This window comes from Phaenicophaeus curvirostris, chromosome 1, assembly GCF_032191515.1.
Source record: "Phaenicophaeus curvirostris isolate KB17595 chromosome 1, BPBGC_Pcur_1.0, whole genome shotgun sequence".
Taxonomy (NCBI): domain Eukaryota; kingdom Metazoa; phylum Chordata; class Aves; order Cuculiformes; family Cuculidae; genus Phaenicophaeus; species Phaenicophaeus curvirostris.
In genome coordinates, this window is record NC_091392.1 from 161,795,143 (window position 1) to 161,814,963 (window position 19,821).

The 19,821-nt window shown below is 42.4% G+C and overlaps 1 protein-coding gene across 1 annotated transcript; it reads right to left on the reverse strand.

Annotated features, from left to right (window-relative positions):
* Positions 1-7,069: 7,069 nt before the first annotated feature.
* Positions 7,070-16,696, reverse strand: ARGLU1 (arginine and glutamate rich 1). Its single transcript, XM_069879413.1, has 4 exons — positions 16,080-16,696; positions 11,659-11,884; positions 9,214-9,297; positions 7,070-7,961 (listed from the first exon to the last, which is right to left on the reverse strand). The coding sequence occupies exons 1-4, from the start codon at positions 16,433-16,435 to the stop codon at positions 7,797-7,799; spliced, it is 831 nt and encodes a 276-aa protein (XP_069735514.1). The 5' UTR covers positions 16,436-16,696; the 3' UTR covers positions 7,070-7,796.
* Positions 16,697-19,821: the final 3,125 nt, after the last annotated feature.

Consider the following 19,821-nt stretch of genomic DNA (forward strand, 5'->3'; position numbering starts at 1 on the left):
AGAGGACGAAAGCAGTAATAATAAAAATTAAAGAAAAACAAAACAGGAGGCGGGCGGGGGGGGGGGGGGGGGGGTCGCAGCGTCAAAACGCGTGTCTCTCTCCCGTTGCGAGATCCGCAGTGCGCGCCGCGACGGCAGCAGGAGGAAGAGGGACGCCGGGCGTGGGACTCGCGCAGCCCAACGCGGAGAAGGGAAGGAGAGAGGAGGAGGAGCGGCTCCGGCCGCTTCCCACCGCGGCGCCTTCGACGATGCAGGCACTCCAGCCGCAGCCCAGTCCCCGGCTCGGGAGCGCCGCGCCGCCGTAAGCCCTATAAGCGCGGCCCCCCGCCCCGCCGCCGCCGCTCATAGGGCCGCCGCGCCGCCGCCGCGCTGGTTGGGCGCCGCGCGTGTCACTTAAGCGCCGCGGCGGGCGGGGCCGCGCCGAGCAGCGCCGGCAGGTAACACCCCGCCGGCCTGCGGGCTCGGAGCCGCGCCGGGGCTGGACCGCGCGGGGCGAAGAAATAAAAAGAAATAAAACACACGCACACAGAAAAAAAAAAATAAAAAAAAAATGAGCGCGGTTTTTTTTTTTTTTCTGTCAAGTACGCCGGGGAGCGGCAGCAGCGTGGGGGGACGGGGAGCTCCCCTGCGCCTCCCCCGCTTCCACCGCCGCGGGTCTGACCCGCTCGCTGCACGGACCAGCCCTCTGCGGGTGCCCCCGCCGGGGCAGGGGATGCGCGATTCTTTCCCACGCCCGGTCCCGGGCCGCCCCTTCCCACGGGGTCCGGGCTTTCAAAGTTTGTCTGGTGACGTGACCCGAAGTAGAAGAGTTGGGCACGCGGAGCCCCTTCAGAGGGATGCGGAGGGGCGGGTGATGGGGGGCGTCGAGGCCGGTGTGTGGGTTCCCTATCGCTCAGCGACTTTTCCTTCACCTCCTCACTTTTAGCGGCGGGGTGGGGGGGGGTGGGTGGAATTTTCGGATCTTTTTCAAACCTCCAGTATCTCCGCGGCAGCCGGCCCTGTTCTTTCCTTGCCTTAATCCCTGTCCGGAGGGAGGCGGTGTCCCCGCGGGGGGGGGGGTGTCTCCGCAGCCCCCCGCGGGCGCGCTCGCCGGGGTCCCGGCGCGGCTCTTCCACGGGGCCACAGCGCCCACTAGCGGCCAGAGGCGGGGCGGCGGGGGGCACGGGTCCCTCCCGGCTCCTCGTCCCCCTTCGGCGGCTCCGCGCGTCCCGCCCGGCTCCGCTCGGACCCGGAGCCTTCGCCCCCCCCGCGGCCGGTTCCGCTGCCCCGGGCGGGCCCCGCACCAGCCCAGCGCCGAGAGCCGCGCTGGGGCTGATCAATAAGGCTTGTGTAATGCCACAGCCGCCCCTGTGACACGAAAGGGGCTGCCGAATTTCTTCCAGCGGGGATTTCTTGCCAAAATAGCATCTGCGGAAAGGATTAAAAGTTAAACCCCAGGAAATCACGGCGCTCTTTCTGCCATTTCCATACCTTTCGCTCGAGGCGTGCGAAGAACGCGCTACAACAAACCGTAATAAGGAGCCAATTTCGTATAATTTTATTCCCGAAGAAATACGGGCGTTTACTCAGAAAGCGGGTTAGCGGCGGTGCTCGGTTGGCTCCTGGGCGAATGCGAAGGAGCCCTTATAAGGGAAACGACTGGCACTGTAATTTATTTCCCTAATCAATTTGGAATCTCTTCCCTCTCTGCTTTCTCCCCGAGCGGGTGTTCCAGCCCCCGCCGGGCACATCCCGCTCCTCTCGCTCGCAACAGAAGGAAAAGGGGATTCGAGGCGCGCTCGATGCCCCATAGATTTTGTGTTAATTGTGTTTGGTAGTTCTCTAATGAAATCTACCGCTCAAGGAAACAAGGAAATCAGTTTGCTTTTCGCACAAAACATCGAATGCGTTTTAAGTAAACTGCTTAATTAAATTTAATTTGCAGCGAGGAAGGAATTGCAGATCCTGCGACACAATTTGGTGGAAAAGAATCCGATTCCCAGGACGGAAACTTAGCACTCGAGTGGGAGGCAGAGATTGGGTATCTATGCACATCGAGGGGCATCAAAGGAGAGCTTCGCCGGCGAGGGGAGGAAAGTACTTAATTATTAAACTTTTAAACAAATGTGTGGTGTGTAACCAACCTTGAGCCAATGTAAACATTGAGCCTGATAAACGCTTCTAGCAACAGAGATGTGTAAAATAGGTTTACCTCAATTTTGTAATGCCGCTTCTTCTGTTTGTTTGGAAGCAAAAGGTTACGAGCGGTGTTTTGTAAAAGCTGTGAGTAAACCGTGACCTCTAGCTCTCCGTATCCTTGCTTTAAGTAAACCAGAGGAAATGAAGAGCCCTGGTATTGTCTGAAAATATCCTCCTGTAGCTAAATATATCGCTCAACCTCTATTGTCCAGCGGCTAATCATTTTACGTAAATACAGCTGTTTCACTTTACTCTCCAGCATCCTACTCATGCACACTGGAAGCGTACAAAAAAAAAATCGCGTTAATAAAATCACTTTTAAGTAAGAACCTAGAGAAAAACGGGAACTTACAACCGAGACAACTCAAGTAACAAAGGTTAAGGCATCCAAAGAAATGCGGGCTCGGTGGCTACTCGGCTCGGGTCGCCCTTTTTGCCCGAGGGGCGGCTGGGTCGGGTCGGGAAGCTCTTTCTGCGCCGCTGAGTTATTTGCGGGGCCCGGCTGGGAGCGGCGCTCGGAGGGGTCGCGGAGCCCCGGCAGCCGCCCTTCCCGTGCCCCGGTCTCCCTTCCAAGGAGCAGCAGGAATGGCCTCGGGGACGGGGGAAACGCGAGGGTACGGCGGTTTAAAAAGCTCTCCAATAGTAGGAAGTTACCAATCGGCTTCGGCCGCAGCGGCGGCTTCTCTGGGGGCTGTTTCAGGAGGAGGTCCCGGCAGGTATTTCGAGCGTCGCTGGGAACGCGGTTTCTTGGCAGACAAACTCGCAGGAGACGCGCTTCTCGGGGGAAGGAAATCCTGCCGCGGCCCTGGGAGCGGCGCCGCGGGTCCCGGAGAGAAAGGAGGGAGGGAGGGAGGGATGGAGAAAGGATGGGTGGATGGACGGAGGAGCGGGGCCAGCCAGCAGATGAGACCCTGCTTTTCCCTCCACCTTCAGGGAAAAGCCGGGACTTTGCCGTCTGCACCGCTTAAACCTTTATTTCTCGTACTTCGGTCGGCCTTACAACAAAAATCGGGTTGATCACCGAACAACCTGTTTCGGCTTCTTTCGATAGTGGTGCGGGAAATAGATACATCAGAGCCGATGCTCTGATCCTACAAAATCTAAAATTAAAGGCAGCTAATCCGAGTGGGATCAGGATCGGGCCCACAATCCCATATTCTCTTTGAAACGTCAGTCTAAACACAGGAATGAGAATACAAATGGCATGAAATTTTTTATTAACTAGGAAAGCTCACTGTCATTTATCATTACTTAAATGTTTAACAATTTTGAAAGTTGAAAAGATAGAACTCAATAGGTACAATTGCTGCTAAATTTAATAAAGACAAATGATCCCGTGATGGACACTTACTGATTTAAATTGATTGTTTATACAAAAGGCCAAGCATGCCAGATACCTGAAACAGCTCCTAAAATATCATTCACACCGTAACAATGCATTTTCTGCACTTATGGTAAAAGGAATGTATATCCAGATGTTAATTTGTCTTCTCCACGTCTGCTTTATAACCACAAATTTGGTTACCATAACCTAGAAAATGAGCTTGGCTCCTCCTAAACACAGCCATGGAATTTAAGCAGCCTTGTAATAAAATTTGGGAAAGAAGTTGGTACATTCTAACCACGCGTTTTAAGTCTCTGATTTGTTTTTACACTGATTCTCAGTATCACTCTGTGAAAACAATAATTCTTAAATTATTTTGTGTTCTGCAGTGAGATATGTGGAGTGGAAAACAAGACCAGGGATCAAACTTCTACTACATGACCGACCTTTTAGAGGGGTTTATTGTCCCCTTGTGCTGAGCTGACCGCTGAGCCAGCATAACCCTTGGTTTTGCATGTCAGTTCAGGAAAGATGATAGGAAGCATTAGATTGTTCAGCATGGAAATGCCAACAGAAGCTCAGCACTCTTCAGATGGCTAAAAAAAACAGTGGGATGGGGAGAGAGAGATAATCCTTCAGTGCACGGATTGGGTGGTACTAGCATGAAAACAGAACAAGGTCATGTGAAAGTCATGGTTCAGCTCCAACTGGACTGGCCTGTTGGTCCGAAACTGTACCAGCCTAGGCATTTCAACCATATCCTCCTGTCTTGGAATGAGCCTTAGGCACATAGGCTGTGTCTGTTCTGAAATAAATCATCTCTGCAATGCAAACTGAAAAGTGTTTATCAACTTGGATTTCACCTGAACTTGCACTGAGCTAAGACCCTACAGTAACAAGCTAATCATTTTCCTCCTTCTTGCCAAAAGGACAACACATCCCCAAATACTCTGAAAATGTTCAAAACACTTTAAGCAGTTAAAAGGGAATCACAACCAACACCTTCATGTCTGGTGCACATGCAAAAAAAGTCACAGGAACGCAGAGTTGTTAAAAGGGCACGCTAATAGCATCAGAAAGAGGGGGTTATGATCTTCAAGTCAGCAAGGGCAGTAGACAGGGCAAGTTGTATAAGGTAGTACAAAGCTTAAGGGAGAGACAATGAAGATATATTCTTCCTTTTTGAGACAAGATAGGAGTGGATGAAGTATTGATACTTCAGTAAGATAATACTGACATATCTGTCTATACATAGGTATGCAGTTGCTTGGCAGCTTAGACATCTCGCCAACCTAATTGTCTCTGCTTTGCTAACCTTCAAGGACACCAGCTCTCCAATACATTTCACAGCAGTCAGCTTTCTACTTGTGCTTGGAAAAATGATGATATTGAACATAGGAAGTTCAAAGGGCAGTTTAACAAATCTCCAAAGTAACAGCACACTGCTAGGTTACTGCTGTAAAGTCTTCTACTCTTCCCTGCCTCTGCCAGATAGATGCATTGCTCAGTATTAAAATAATTTTCCAGGGCATTTACGAATGGGAGTTGGGAAAACTAAGACCTCTTCTGTCAGGCAACAAAATTTACCTCCCTGCCTCCCTGGGGGAACAAGGAAGAAGAAAAAAAAAAACCCCACCAAGCCCACAAAACCCCAAAATTGGCTAACCAAAATTTGAAGTTGAAATTTCAAACAGTAATGAAACAAAAATTAAACACACAACACAATTTCTAACAGCAATTATCTAAGCAAGAGACTCACGTAAGCACACACACAGAGCTCTTAGTCAGTTTAATCACTAAATAAATGTCAGTCTACATTCTCACCTACTTTGCATTAGATGAATATCAAGTTTTAAGGGAATACAGGAATATCTCAAGTTCTTATTAATAGTTATCTATTTACCATCCTCCCAAGCTGCGTGCATGTCTTCCTAGACATCAACAGTATCCCTGAAAATCCACAGTAATTTTAAAAAGAAATCCTTAGAATAATGCAAATGCGGTATCTACCCACACTGGGTCCACAAAAAGCTATCTAAGATAAATACAGGATGTTTTAGGCCGGAAAGAGACCGATCTCTACCAACTGAACTTCTGCCCCCACAACAACAAAAAAAAATATGTAGCTGCTTTTCCTTTTTTTGAGGGCAGGGGGAAAAGAAACACAGGTAGGGATGTGTGGAATGGCAGGAGATCTAGGTGTGATTGGACACTTTGTCCACACAGTAGTCCAAAAGGTGTGACTGAAAATAACCTCTCAAAGTCTAAAGCCTACACAATGTTAAGTTTAAAGAACAGATGCCACTATTTAACAGCAAATTAGTGATGTAGAAAAAAATGCTTGATGGCACAACTGCATGTACAAGAATTTAGCTTCTGGCTTTTAGAAGAGGAGAGGAAACAAAAGTGCATCGGTCTGTTTTGAGTATTGACTTTTAATAGCTTGTTTCTTGTAAGGGAACAGGGGATGTTTTCTCATTTAGAAATACAGGTATCAGTTGATCTTTACAGCCTGCTCCTGCCAACAGGTCATGTACATTTGGCTTCAGCTTTTGTTTTTACGCATTACGCAACCTTGAACCTTCTTTTGTAATACAATATATAGACAAATTTAAGTACAGTAATAGTTTAAGTATTCTACTGTCTTCACATTTTTTCTTGACATACTGGACAAAGTGATACACATCCATCTGTCCCCAAGCCCAGGTTTCACACAAAGCACGTTGAATACTGTGCAGTATTCAACTTGCTCTCACAAATTAATTTGCCAAATCTACAGAAACAGATCCTTTGGGAATATCAGCAATTACTTCCAACTTTGCCCAGTGACACTGAAATGTTCAGGCAACTACTGGCAATATTCATCTTAGGTTACTACAGATGTTGTATACTGACAGAAAAAAGAAAGTTTAAAAACTGGACAAGCTATAGTAATCCAGGTTTGGGGAGAAGAATTAGATACAAAAAGAGGACTTTATATATATAGTTTTCAATCTGTAGTTTCATTTTTCAAAATAAAACCTGTGTATATATAAGTGGTTAACATTCAAGATCTGTATATGAATAACAGTTGCTTTTCTGGCTAAAACAGATTTAGACAGAATCTCACTTTCTGTTTTTCACTTCAAGTATGCTAGCAGGTCCAGTCCTTTGGGAAAAAAAACCCTTCATTTTTAAATCCTTTCAGATCCATCAGATTCATTATATCATGATGACCTTAACTTATACAATATACTATATTATGAGGTGAACTGAAGGGGATTAGATATTGAACTATTGGTCTGTGTGCAGTAAGCCAAACAGCTGTTTAAACATGATACTACAGCTGAAATAAGTCTCTGTCAGAATAAAAAACAATATTCATGAAAACAGCAGCAGACATCGAAAACATTCACAACTGCAGGGTTTTCTTTACCATGTGTAATTCTGCACTATAAGCAGGAGAAGCTGCAATAGTTTAAAGCAAAATTTTAAAAAAATACCACTATAGTCTTGAATTTAATAATGTGAATAGACACTCTTATGGCTGTTTATAGAGGTGTACTAAAAAAAATTTACTTAAACGTATGAATTTAAGACTTTCACTTTATTCGGCAAATTGGTTTATTTACACAATGGGGAACGCTGGTTGAATGCTGTCAATGTAATAAAAACAAATCTAACAGAGACAATACTGAACTCTCTCTATGTATTCATAGCAGAAATGACCAACTATTTATTTCCTTACCTGTATCAGGAACATCAAGCGCAACAATGGGACAGTATCATAAGACACTGATTTAACAATAAACCACAGAGGTCCAGTAATACTATGGCAATTTACCCATGTATTTACTGACTTTAAAAAAAAAAAAAATTAAAAGTCAGCAATACCCAGTATAAAGTTCTGTCAATTATCAGAGTCAAACTCTGATGAGTAGGTCAGTAAAACCTTATCAGATCATCCACAATTTTATAAAGCGACCTGATCTGTTCCAGTCCACTAATACAAAACAAAATTGATGAGAACAGATTACCCTCTAAAAGGCAACAATGATCTGATAAGGGTTTATTTTAATGGAAGTTTAAAAAAAGAAAAAAAAAGAATTGCAGAGCACAGCCCCTATTAGAACAAGCTAACTTTCCAGACTTTCAAAAAAGACAAAAAAAAAAAATTGAGAGGAAAAAAAAAAAAACCACTTCAACATGAAGCTACCATACGAAGTTTTTTTTTGTTTTCCTTTTTTTGTTGGTTTTTTTTTGTTTGTGTTTGCTTCTTTTTTTTTTTTTTCTTTTAAGAGTTCAGAGTTGCAGTTTAATCCTGGCTTTTTAGTGAGAAGGACAGTTTTGGCCTAGACTTTCCTTTGCCGAGGATAATTTTTTGCTCTTCTTTTTGCTGACGTTGTCTCTCTTGTTCTAGTTTCATCCTCTCCTCATGAATCTTTCTTTGTTCTTCAACAATTTTCAATTGTTCTTCAGCCTATATATGAAAATGGTAAAATTTAGGCCAGCATATTTTGTAGTCATAAAAGCAATTTACAAGTCTGTATTAACTTCAAACAGGTCCAATCCTGCATAGGTATTCTAAGTAGTTCTACCTGAGCTGGATGTTATAGCTGGTTTCAGTGAAACTATTTATAAAATGCTTATTCGAATTGAGTTTAGAAGAAACACTGAAAACTACAAGTCATGCATTGAAATCTTGACAGCGTACAGAAAATGCTTTTCAGAATTGATTTGCAAACAATGCATTACATTTTAATTTAGGAAGTCAGTGTATATATAAATACCCTTGATGCCTGTCATGTGTCACATGTGTCATGAAGGCACAATATAATGAAGTAACAGACCTTGAAGCATAGGTCACCCTGCTCCAAAAGTATCTAAAACCCCCTCCTAATTCAAAATCACCTTAAATTAATTTATAACAAGTTAATCCTTACAGTGACTTATGCCTCTTACAGCTCTTCAAGTGGTCTTCTAAAGATGCTTTTTTTGTTCATTATGTCAGTTAATACTTTCGATTTTCTATTTGTCCTGTTTCCACCATATTAAAATGAGAAACAGCATGAAATCTAAAGCAAATGTAATTCAATCAAACAGTTTTAAGCATCGTTTTTACCTGAAAAAGGTGTAATTACTTGGACAATTGAAATGGATAGAGTTCAATCAGGATTTAGAGGCAGCTTAGTTTGGCTTATAATTGGTTGTTAGAATCGGCTAAAAAATATTGAATGTTCTCATGAGGCAAGCACCTGCTTAAATAGGCTTGGAGACCAACTAGACTTTCATAACTTAGATGTCTTATGTTTATGCTGAAAGTCTCTTTCAGCACTCATATATCACCATTATCCTACTCTAAAATCCAGTTTGAACTTGTCCTGTTCAACAAAACAGAATTAGTCAATTCTGTTCTAGAAGCTGCACGTGTTCGCAAACTTACCTAAACTTTCTCTGTAAGATATACTTAAAAATGTACTTTTGAAATTCTAAAGGCAGCTACCTTTCTCTAAATTAACTGCACCTGAACTGTTTTTTTTTCATACTAGCATTACTAAGGATCTAGTCTCCTAGGTCTCTTATGCTCAAAGGAAGGAGAACAATGATACTGACATAACAGGCAATGAAAGTTAAACTCTAGAAAGGGTCAATTTGCTTATTTTAATTGTGTTGCAAATCAGGCAGAGAGACCTGTACTCCCTTACAGAACTGTTAACTACATCTTCACGTACCAGTTTAGCTTGTGCTTCTGCAATTTTTCGATTATTCTCTTCTAGTATTCGCTCTAGTTCCTCACGCTTTGCACGCTCTTCTTCCTAAAGGGGAGGACAGGGTAAGATGTTAGTAAAGTGAAATATTCATTTTTGCATGTTCACTAATCTTTCTCAGAATTCTTTTGTGAACTGACTTAAAGTGGCATCTTTACAGCCACCTACTTTGTCTCACAACTGTAAATTGTGCAGCCACTAAAACTGGTTCCTAGTACTCAATTTAAATCATCCCGCCCAGTCCAAACAGCAACCAACTAAACCCTCCCTAATCACAGAATCCTGACAGTTTATTACTAGAATTTTAATATCACACAAATCAACAAGGACAACTACAAAAACTGGATAGTATTTACCAAATTAAAAAGTAATATAGAAAATATAAATAAAGTGAATAGTTTGTCTCACCAATTAAGTATACCTACGTATTCTTTACCTATACTCCTTTAATCAGCATTAAAAGTTGAATATTTACTGTCTTGTCCAGTGTCCTGCAGAGTGTGCTCCTCGGCTGCCATACGCGCCAGCTTCCTCTTTAAAATGATTTGTACTGTTAGCTTGGCAATACCTGCATCAGCAGCTCAACCATTTATAAGGAAACAACATACAAGGAAGGCTGAGCTGAGGAATGCAGATGTTTATGATAAGAAGGAACAAAAATATGTAAATCATTCCTAAGGCAAACAATTAATAAGAAAAATACATTTACTGTTAGTGAAAAATACAAATGGTAATCCATACTTCATGGAGCTATGGGCTTCTTTCATGGGGAGAATGGACTTAACATTCAATATTTTGACAATTTTAAGACAGCTGAAACTGTCATTTGCAGTCTGAACTTGGAATTCAGGAGTCCGGGGAAGGCAAGATCAGGAAATAAAGCCTTGTAATTGTTGTTTTCTTGGTGAATTTTATGGAACTCTGTTATGCAACTCAAATATGAAGACTGCGTGAAAGCTTTTGAGCTGTTTCAGTTCACGTAATATATATCCAAATTATTTTAATATTTGGAAGATTTAGTTAGCCAGAGGTTTATGTCTGTGTAAGAAAAAAAAGTTAATACGAACAAAGCAAGCACATGAAGAGAAAACTTCTTACTATGACTAGTAACCAGCTACTAGCTAGCACACGTCACTCCAGGCACGGAAGTTTATTCTGTGTTATGAAGAAGTGGTGTGACTTCTACACATCACACTGACCATAGCAAAAATACTTCAGAAAAAAAAAAAAAAAAAAAAGAGTAGTAATCCATTTGATCAAATGAAAATCTCTATAAATGAAGCATTTGCTAACTACTGAAATCTAAATTCAACTTAAATTCTTTCATAGTAAGGTTTTAATTTGCAAAACAAGTGTAATTCTATATTCTTAATATTTGTTGTAACTCAGTGTTATGGGTTTTTTTTGGTTTTAATTTAAAGATATTATGTGGCGGACCAGTCACATTTAGTATGAAGGGAAAGAAAGCTTCATTGCTACTGTCTTTCCTTTTGTAAGCCAATCAAAATACTAATTTAAAATAAAGTGCACAGGAGGTACAGAGTGAAAAGGGCTTTTGAGATTTCTGACTATTTAACACAAATTTCCTTTACAGTTTGAAGTTTGTCTTGAAATTTCTGGATCCTGGAATGATTGGTGCACGCAGGCATCAAAGCCTTTAGTAGCAAATTACTGTCTCACAGAAAGACATTTTCAGCTTCTGCTCCAGCTGCTGATTTAAAAAAAACCAAAAACCCAAAACCAAAAACCCAAGACACGTGTTCAGCTTGACTTCAGACAAGGGCAACCTGCTCTTTTATAACTTCTAGGGAAAAAAGAGGAGTTGTTAGTAGTTATTAAAAATAGATATAATGATTTGGACATAGATCCTTCGTGAAGACGTGGACAGGCTTATGCTTGAAGTTCCAGAATTAGTCCAACGTATGCTCAAGGAAAACGTTCATTTTAAGTGAAGAGTAAGAAACCTATTTGTTAAAGACAGGCACTGCAGCTCACTGCTGGACCCTGCTTTTTGCCTGACTGAAGGCAAAAGCCTCTTACAGTCTAAGTAAACAAAATGAAACAAATGAGGGATACATAATTACAGATTTTAAATACCCTTCCCCAAAAATGAAAGGACCGCTGATAAATCCTGCAGCCATGGCAAAAGTTTCAAACAATTCTGAAAAATGTAGGTCAGTTCCATTAAAAATCAAGTATCCTTGTTCAGGTTTTAGGAGAATAACTGTTTAAGTATCAGTGAGCTCCCCTGAATAAGCTAGAAATTAAGTTTCGCAGCAATGCAGGTTTATACGAGAAGGGAATTAGATTTGCTGTATTCCATCTCTTTGTAAACCGAACAGGAGGCACAAACCGACACTGAAAGTTTTGCCATGGACTGTCTCTACTTTCCAAACGACCGAGCGTTACCTCTCTGGCTTTTTGTGCTGCAAGTTCAGCTTGTCGCTGTCGCTCGAGTTCTTCGAGCAACTGTTTTTCCATGATGCGCTTAGCCTCCTCCACCCTGCGGAGAACCTCTCGCTCAATTTCATCCTTTCTCTTCTCCAACTCCTCTTCTACCCGTTTTGCCACAAGCTCTTCCACTCTTCGAGCAGTTTCTTCCTCTATGAGTTTCTCTTCAATTTCTTGTTGACGACTGCAAAATGCAAACACCAAGATTACCTTTTTAAACAAACTCTTTCAAACACACAGCATCAGCCACACTGCAGAACTGCTTCTAATCAGTTTTATACCTTATACACATACTGGTCATATAGTCAAAGATTTTTTCCCCCTACATTTAAGGAAAGTGAATATTCAAGCAATCAGTGTTCCTATCACAGGGAACCCATTTGGACCATACCATACTTTCCATCCCTCCCTATTTCAAGACCCTAAGCTTAAGACGACAGCTTATCATACTACTTGTGATTTTTTTTTTTTTTTGGAGGGGAGAGAGAAAATAAGAAAAGTAAGACCCCATGACCCCACCCAACTTTGGCCATCCTTCACAAATTTAAATGGTCTCAATTTTAAGCCACATGTAGCAATAGTATTTTGTTAAGTCTTGTCTTAAAGCAACCACCATGGAGGCACCAAACTAATCTTTAATAACTAAAATAGAAGACACGAGCAATAAAGTTTTTAATTTGAATATTTTAACAAGAACTCCAGGTGTTGTATTTGTAATCCAGTTAACCAATCATCTACCTTATCAAGTTTCAAATACCTCAGCTCTCCATAATTTCTTTCTTGCAGCACTGCCTTTCTACCATAATTATCCAAAATAAAACATACCAATACAAAGTGCTAAATAAATCCTTGCAACCTTTACATTTTTTCATGTTCCCAATTTCTGAAGGATTTTCAAATATCTTCTCATCTTTACTTTTGTTTAGGAGCAGCACTATCACTTAGACTGATCACTGTTTCAAGTTTTCATTAGAAAGAATACAAAAATATCAAGACAATTAGCAGGCTTATTACCAAATGAAGAAAAAAAAAATCTCTCAGGTAGTAATCAATAGCATGATATGGCAATTACACCATGGCAAAAAGACCAAGAAAAGCAAATAATGTATAGCTATGTTTCATATAGCAGTATTTATTTAGAATCCTTATGGGCTTTGGGGAAAAGGTGTTCTTTTTAGCCTTGAAGTGGAACTTCCATTCTAAGTATCCCGTGAAGCACAGAACATCTTATAAACTTATTTTCCAGGCCATTAGCACCAGATAGCCATGATTTAGAGTAACAACTACTGTTGTACTATCCCGTCCTTTTTATACAGTTTTGGGTTTTTTTCTTATTTATCTGGAAAGATGAATCTTATTTACATTGAAAGACATAAACCCAACTTTTTTTTAAAAAAAAACTCACAGGATTTACTTTTATATTTCCCATAGCACAATTTGCAAACATCCAGTAGAAGATAATAAAGTACCGATTACTGATCTAGATAAACACGTGAAATAGCAAGGTAAAACACTTCCAAACTCCCCCTGTTCATGTATCTTCTTTTCAAAAGTGTGTTGAAACAAATGAAGTCTACCTCCTTCAGTAAAAGTTTTGGAACCCTCAACGTAAACATGCAGCCTCAGACAAATTTTATGATGTTCCTCAATGGATAGCAAACTTATCCAGTGGCGCAACATCAGGCTAGCATTCAGTTTTCCTAAAGCAACACAAAACATCTTGTGGTAATGTTTTACACAACCCCCCAAAAAAACCTCCACAGAACTATTACCATCCAGTAAAACACATTAACCCAGTTCTAATAGCGTGTCTCTGCAAAGGCACTACTACCTTTTTGGATGAAAGGTAGGGGAGGAGTCAAAAGTTTAAAAGGCAAGTTTTAAACACCCTTTACATATTTACCCTTTTATTCTTAAAGTTTTTTAATCTCCCCTCCTATAGGTATTTAGTTAGCAGTGAGTACTCTCAGTATCCTGCACTGATACAGCTTAGCATACATAAAAGGCTGTCCTACACAAACCTTTTTTCAGAAAGCTGATTATTCGTGTGTTTTTTGCAACTATTTTAGCTCTATGTTTCACATCAGAGAAATCTAGAATTAGTTAACAGAATAATGATAGTACCTAGCTACAAAAAAAACCCCAAACCTTGACACTCATGTATAAGTTTTCAAATATCCTCAGCAACTGATGATGTACTCAATTTTAGCTCAGTGCCTGCATGTTTCATTCTTCCCACCCCAACCGGATCTCAAATGCAATTAAACCAAACAGATACATCTTTTCACATTCACGGGCAATGACAATATCATAAGCATATAATCGCTGTCCAGCGTAAGCAACCCTATTTCTTTAAACACTAGAAGCAGAAAGAAGTAAAATTTAAAGTTAATTAATTAAGACCACCTTTTGCCTATGTATAGATAAATCAATGATTTATTCTGTAGTTTATACCAACTATTCCTTTGGGTTTTTTGAAATCAAATGAACTTACAGTATTTTATATACAAGTGCAAGCTTATCATCCTGATGTACTGATCCATGCCTCCAGAAAAACAGATAAGTCATTAATGTAAGAATACTTTTAGTATGCTCCATTTACTTCTTAAAGACTAATTTTAAAAAACTTGCAAAAAAAACCTCTTCACATTTCAGCAGTTTTCTAAGGAAAAAAAATATTGTATTTTCAATGCCTTTATAAAAAACAGCATTGAAGGAAGAAGTACAAGCTAGGTTATGTATTAAGAATTTGAACAGACACAAAAAGAAGACAGTCACCTTCAATATAGGAACTGTTCATCAGTTAATTCAGTCAGCAAGACTTTCCTCCCTTCATTAACATGTATATACACTAACATATATAACACAATTTACAGATGATTTACTCAAATACCAAATACTCAAATTTAAAGCGTATTCTAGAAGCACAAAATTCTATACCAAATCTTTCCCAATATTGTTTCTCCCTCAGAAGCTTACTGTTCTGTTGCCAATGTCACTCAAATGTCATGCTTCTAGTATACAGTTAATGTTTTAAAATTTCAAAGCTAACTTACATAGTGAATGTACTACAGAAAATAGATTTGAAACACATGCTGCTAGCACTTCACTACAAGAAAGTGCTCAAATATTTTAGATGTATTATTTAAAAATAATAAACACTCAATCTTCCACAGGCACTTTAATGGATTCTCAGTCAACTTTTAAAGCCTAGACACAGACTAACCATAAAATTCGCCACTAACACCATATAATTTTTTAGGTTAGATATTTGTTTTGTTATTTGTGTAATGTTGTCTCTCTGCAATCTTTAAATCCATTTGCATAATATTTAAAAAAATACATATGAAATAAAAGGGTCCAGAATTCTAAGACAAATTGTTCAGTGTATTCTCAAGTTGTTGAGCACATTCCAATCCTTCATCCTAGATGTGCATGGAGTATTTTTATAAACCTAGGTTCTGAATAAAACTCCAAACCATAAAATTAGAGTCAAGAACTAAAAAAAAGTCTTCAACATCTTCATGTGTGTTTGTGTTACTATGCAAGTTTTTGATGACATGGCTGTCAATTTCTGAAGCTGGCGAGGGAGATTATCAACAAACAAAAATGAAAGTGACAAGTCGGGATGATCAAGCCTTCTGAGTTACACTTAGTATTTCATTAGAACAAAATCGGTGAAATAAAACTCAAAGCTCCATCAAAGAATTAACACAACTAGTTGCCTTCACACATACAAGTGTTACTCCTGGATTCGGTGCTCCAACGAGCAAGGGTAACAATCAAAGAACAAGAATGACATTATCACAACTGTTTAAACAGTTCTCTCTACTGCATCAAGGCTTCTTTCGTAACCAAATAATAACGCTAGATGTCTTCGTTCACATGCACTGTTCATTAAAAGAAAATGTATCTCTCTGGGTAGACTTTACAAATACTCATTCCCTACAACAAAACCCGAAAAAGTTAAAGGTTCCAAATGGAACAAGCCACCACTGTCCTGTCCGGCAAGAAAATAAACCAAACGCTGTCGCAGTCAGTACGCTATAAAGCAGCACAGCAGATCCGAACCTCGCCAAGCGGAGCCTCCCCAGCCGCCCTCCCTGGGCGCAGCACAAGCTCCACGCAAGCGAGGGGAGGGGCGGGCCGAACAGCACAAAGCCCGCGGGCGGCGGGACCGGCAGCGAGCGGGGCGGCGGCGTGCGAGGGGCTCCGAGCCACCCCCCCCACCCCCACCCCGCCGAAGGCTCGAAGGAATGGAAGGATGGCGGGAAAACGGGCCTCGGCGAAGGCCTCGGCGCCAGCCCGGAGGAGGAAGGCACCGGGATGCAGAGCGCCTCCCTCCCTCCCCCGCCCCCAGCCCGGGCCCCGGGGCTCACATTTTCCGCTGCCGCTCGAACTCCGCTTTTTTCTCTTCCTCCTCCCGCTTCTGCTTCTCGTCCAGGCTGCTGCGCTTGCTCACCGTGCGCCCGAAGATGTCGATGCGGTCTGGGGGGGAGGAGGCGCGGTCCCGGTCGCGGTCCCGGTCGCGGCGGGAAGAAGGAGCCGTGTTGGACCGAGACCGGGACCGGGACTCGCGGCGCCGGTTCCGTTTGCTGTCCCGAGACTTGGAGCGCTTCCGCGCCCGGTCCTTCTCTCGGGAGCGGGACCGCGATCGGCTCCGGTTCTTCTTGTTGTGTTTGGAGCTCTTGGTGTGCTTGGAGCGGGACGAGCTCCGGCTGCGGGACCGACCCATCCCGGCAGAGGAGAGGAGAGGCCGCGCCGGCGACTGCCTGACCGCCCCCGCCCCCCTTCGCTAGCGGCGCCCGAGAGAGGTGCGAGGAGGTTCTGAGCGCATCGGCAGCGCCCGGGCGGGCTCCTCGTCCTCTCCTTAGCTGCCGCTTTGCGCCGCGAGGAGAAGGAACGGGCCGCGAACGCGGGAGAAAGTCCGGGCGCGGGCAAGATGGCGGCCCTAGCAGAGCAGTGACTCTCCTCTTCCGCCCCACGATGCACCGCGCGGCGCTCCAACCGTTTCCCCCCCCCGCGCTGTCGTAGTCCCGGAAAAGCACGAGAGCGCTCGGTAACGTTCGGCAACCAATGGGCGAGCGCCGCTCGAGGAGGTGGCCCCGCCGGGCAGCGCGTCGGCTCCGCGCATGCGCGGAAGTAAAGCTGCGCGGGGCGGGGTGGTTGGCTGTGTGCTCCGGGGCTCGGCCTCTGTCCCGCTGGTCGGTGGCGCTGGGGTGGCAGCTCGAGGGTCGCAGCTCAGGGTGTGGGAGCGTCCCGCAGCGGGTGCGAGGCTGCTATTCGGCGTTCCCAGCTGCTCACCTTCCTAGCGCAGGGGACGGGTGCCCTGTCCGGGCAGCTGCAGGCACCGGCGCCGCGGTGCTCCACGGAGGAGAGGTCATGGTGTTGTTCTGTAATTGAAGGTTGCAGGGTTTTTTTTTTTTTTTTTGCTTGCTTTTCTGCTTTGGCATGGGGACAGAATAGAATTCTATGAGTCTATGACAGAGGGAATCTCAGAATCATGGAGTAGGTTGGGTTGGAAGGGGCCTTAAAGATCATATAGTTCCAACCCCCCTGCCATGGGGTCAGGTTACCCAAGGCCCTATCCAGCCTGGCCTTGAACACCTCCAGGGTCAGGGCATCCACAGCTTCTCTGGGCAACCTGTTCCAGTGCCTCACCACTCTCATGGTGAATAAATTCTTCGTTGTGTCTATCCTAAATCTTCCCATCTCCTGTTTATACCCATTGCCCTTAGTCTTACCAACACAAGCCTTTGTAAACGTTCGCTCTCCAGCTTTCTTGTAGGCCCCTTTCAGGTACTGGAAGGTCACTATAAGGTCTCCTCGGAGCATCGTCCAGGCAGAACAACTCCAATTCTCTCTACCTGTCCTCATATAGAAGGTGCTTCAGCCCTCTGATCATCTTTGTAGCCCTCCGGGCCTGTTCCAACGGTTCCATATCCTTTCTATGAGGCTGAGGGGAGACCTCATTGCTCTCTAACTGCCTGAAAGGAGGTTGTAGAGAGGAGGGTGATGGCCTTTTTTTCCAAGTGACAGGGGACAGGACAAGAATAAATGGTCTCAAGCTCTACCAGGGGAGGTTTAGGCTGGACATTAGGGAAAAATTTTTCACAGAAAGGGTCATTGGGCACTGGAACAGGCTGCCCAGGGAGGTGGTTGAGTCACCTTCCCTGGAGGTGTTTAAGGCACAGGTGGACGAGGTGCTAAGGGGCATGGTTTAGTGTTTGATAGGAATGGTTGGACTTGATGATCCTGTGGGTCTCTTCCAACCTGGTGATTCTATGATTCCAGACCTGGACACAATACTCCAGATGAGATCTCACTCAGCTGGTTGGCCTTCTGTCTATCACTGCAGGTTAAGGAAGCTATGAAAAACATTTAAATGTCCCAATAAATCCTGAAAATTATTTTTTTTCTGAGTCCTGTTAATCAACATAGTCAATGAGATCTGTTTCATCGTAGCTCTAGTGGGATGTGTCCCTACCCATTGCAGGGGGGTTGGAATTAGATGATCTTTAAGTTGGCTTCCAACCCAAACTATTCTATGATTCTAATCTCTGACACATGATACAACGAATTGCTTTCATTTTATATCGGGTGAGTTTATCTGTGAAGGTTATTGTCCTGTGTTGACAACACGTGTACAGGCAAAGGAAGCAGCTTCAGGTCAGGCAAAGCAGGCATCTCTGTATAAGGCTTTTATCCCAGTTCTAGCATGTAATCGGTAGTCTTTTCTCCCATAACAAAATTTGAAACCGATGTTAACCTTGATCTCAAGTGAACTGGTACAAGCTGTTGAAAGTTAGACTTGTTCTTAATGCTTAGTGAAATTTAGCTCCTTGGTATCTTTGACAATTTGGGTAATTTTTTTAAAAATAAGTCTATATACTTAGTCAGCTTAATAGATACAGTTTACAAAAGATTCCTGTAGTCACTGGACAAAATCCAATCTCATCTGAAGGTCTTTTCATCTAATTCTTTTGTCGGACTCACTTGTCTTATTTTTCTTGAAGGAGGACTTTCTTACTTTGAAACTTATGCTTACTCTAATCAGTACTAAAAGTAAAGTTGAGGCATCTTTCTGACTGATCACTTTGCAAGTAACAGCAGAGTAGTGGACATTGTGTAACCTGCATTCCATGAATTCCAGAGTCTCAGACCTTGGGAGCAGTAGTTTGTCCCTGGCCCTGGGGAAGCTCTTACAGGAGATAACTAAGGAAGTTGACAATCAAACCTTTTAGCTTCCGACTGACTGCGTAGATGAGTTTCCACCTGGCGTAATTTCTACAGCAATTTGCCTACAATTGAGTGCTGGAGCTTTTAAAATTGTATGGTGCAACAGGTTCTCAATAAAGGTTCTGTCGTGATTGTATTAGTACTACATTCCATATTAGATACACCAAACTTGACATGGAATGTAGAAAAAATTGTTTTACTGTTTTGCTCCAATTAATTTTTTTCTAAACTGAGTTAATCGGAGCGTGAGATTTTTAATATCTATACTAGGTTAAGGTCATTAGTCCATTTATCATTCATGGGAACCAAATTCTGGTTCTTCTGGAAAAAGCTCCTTTTGCTCTTAAAAAATGTGCATTCCTCAGAGCTGACAAATTGGTAGAACATCCTTTCTATCTGTGATTTCTTTTTCACTTTGAAGTTTCGTAGGCCTTTTACCTTATTTTTCCCATCTTAGTAGTAATAAAATACTGATTTTTTTTTTTCCCCCCAGATGTAATTACCGTTGATATGAAGTTGCAGTACTAAGTGGAAGTTTTAATAAATTTTAAATTTCAGAACCTTGTTTCATAAATAATTTTCACTTCTTGTTTTCAGTTAATTGGAAATTAAGATGGTTATTTCCCATGTCAGTTCCTTTTCATATATTTTCAATAATGGATTAAACTAGCCTTTTCTGGATTAAATGATGTTAGAATTTTTGAGTTTTTATTCGTGTAAATCTATGTATTATTCATGGCTTGGTAGCCTTACTTTGTTTCTATGCATTCTTGTGTTCTTGCATTATTTCTCCTCCATTTTAATAATCTTAGTACATTAAAATACTTAATTTGCTTCTTAAAATGATTGCCTTGCAGTTGGAAAACACCTTATTTGACAGCC

Excerpts from the sequence above, each read along its gene's own strand:
- ARGLU1 (XM_069879413.1), bottom strand. The coding sequence starts at position 16,435 with ATGGGTCGGTCCCGCAGCCGGAGCTCGTCCCGCTCCAAGCACACCAAG. Across the intron at positions 11,885-16,079 it reads TTCGAGCGGCAGCGGAAAAT|TCGTCAACAAGAAATTGAAG; the intron begins GTGAGCCCCGGG and ends TGCATTTTGCAG. Across the intron at positions 7,962-9,213 it reads CAGAAGCACAAGCTAAACTG|GCTGAAGAACAATTGAAAAT; the intron begins GTACGTGAAGAT and ends TTTCATATATAG.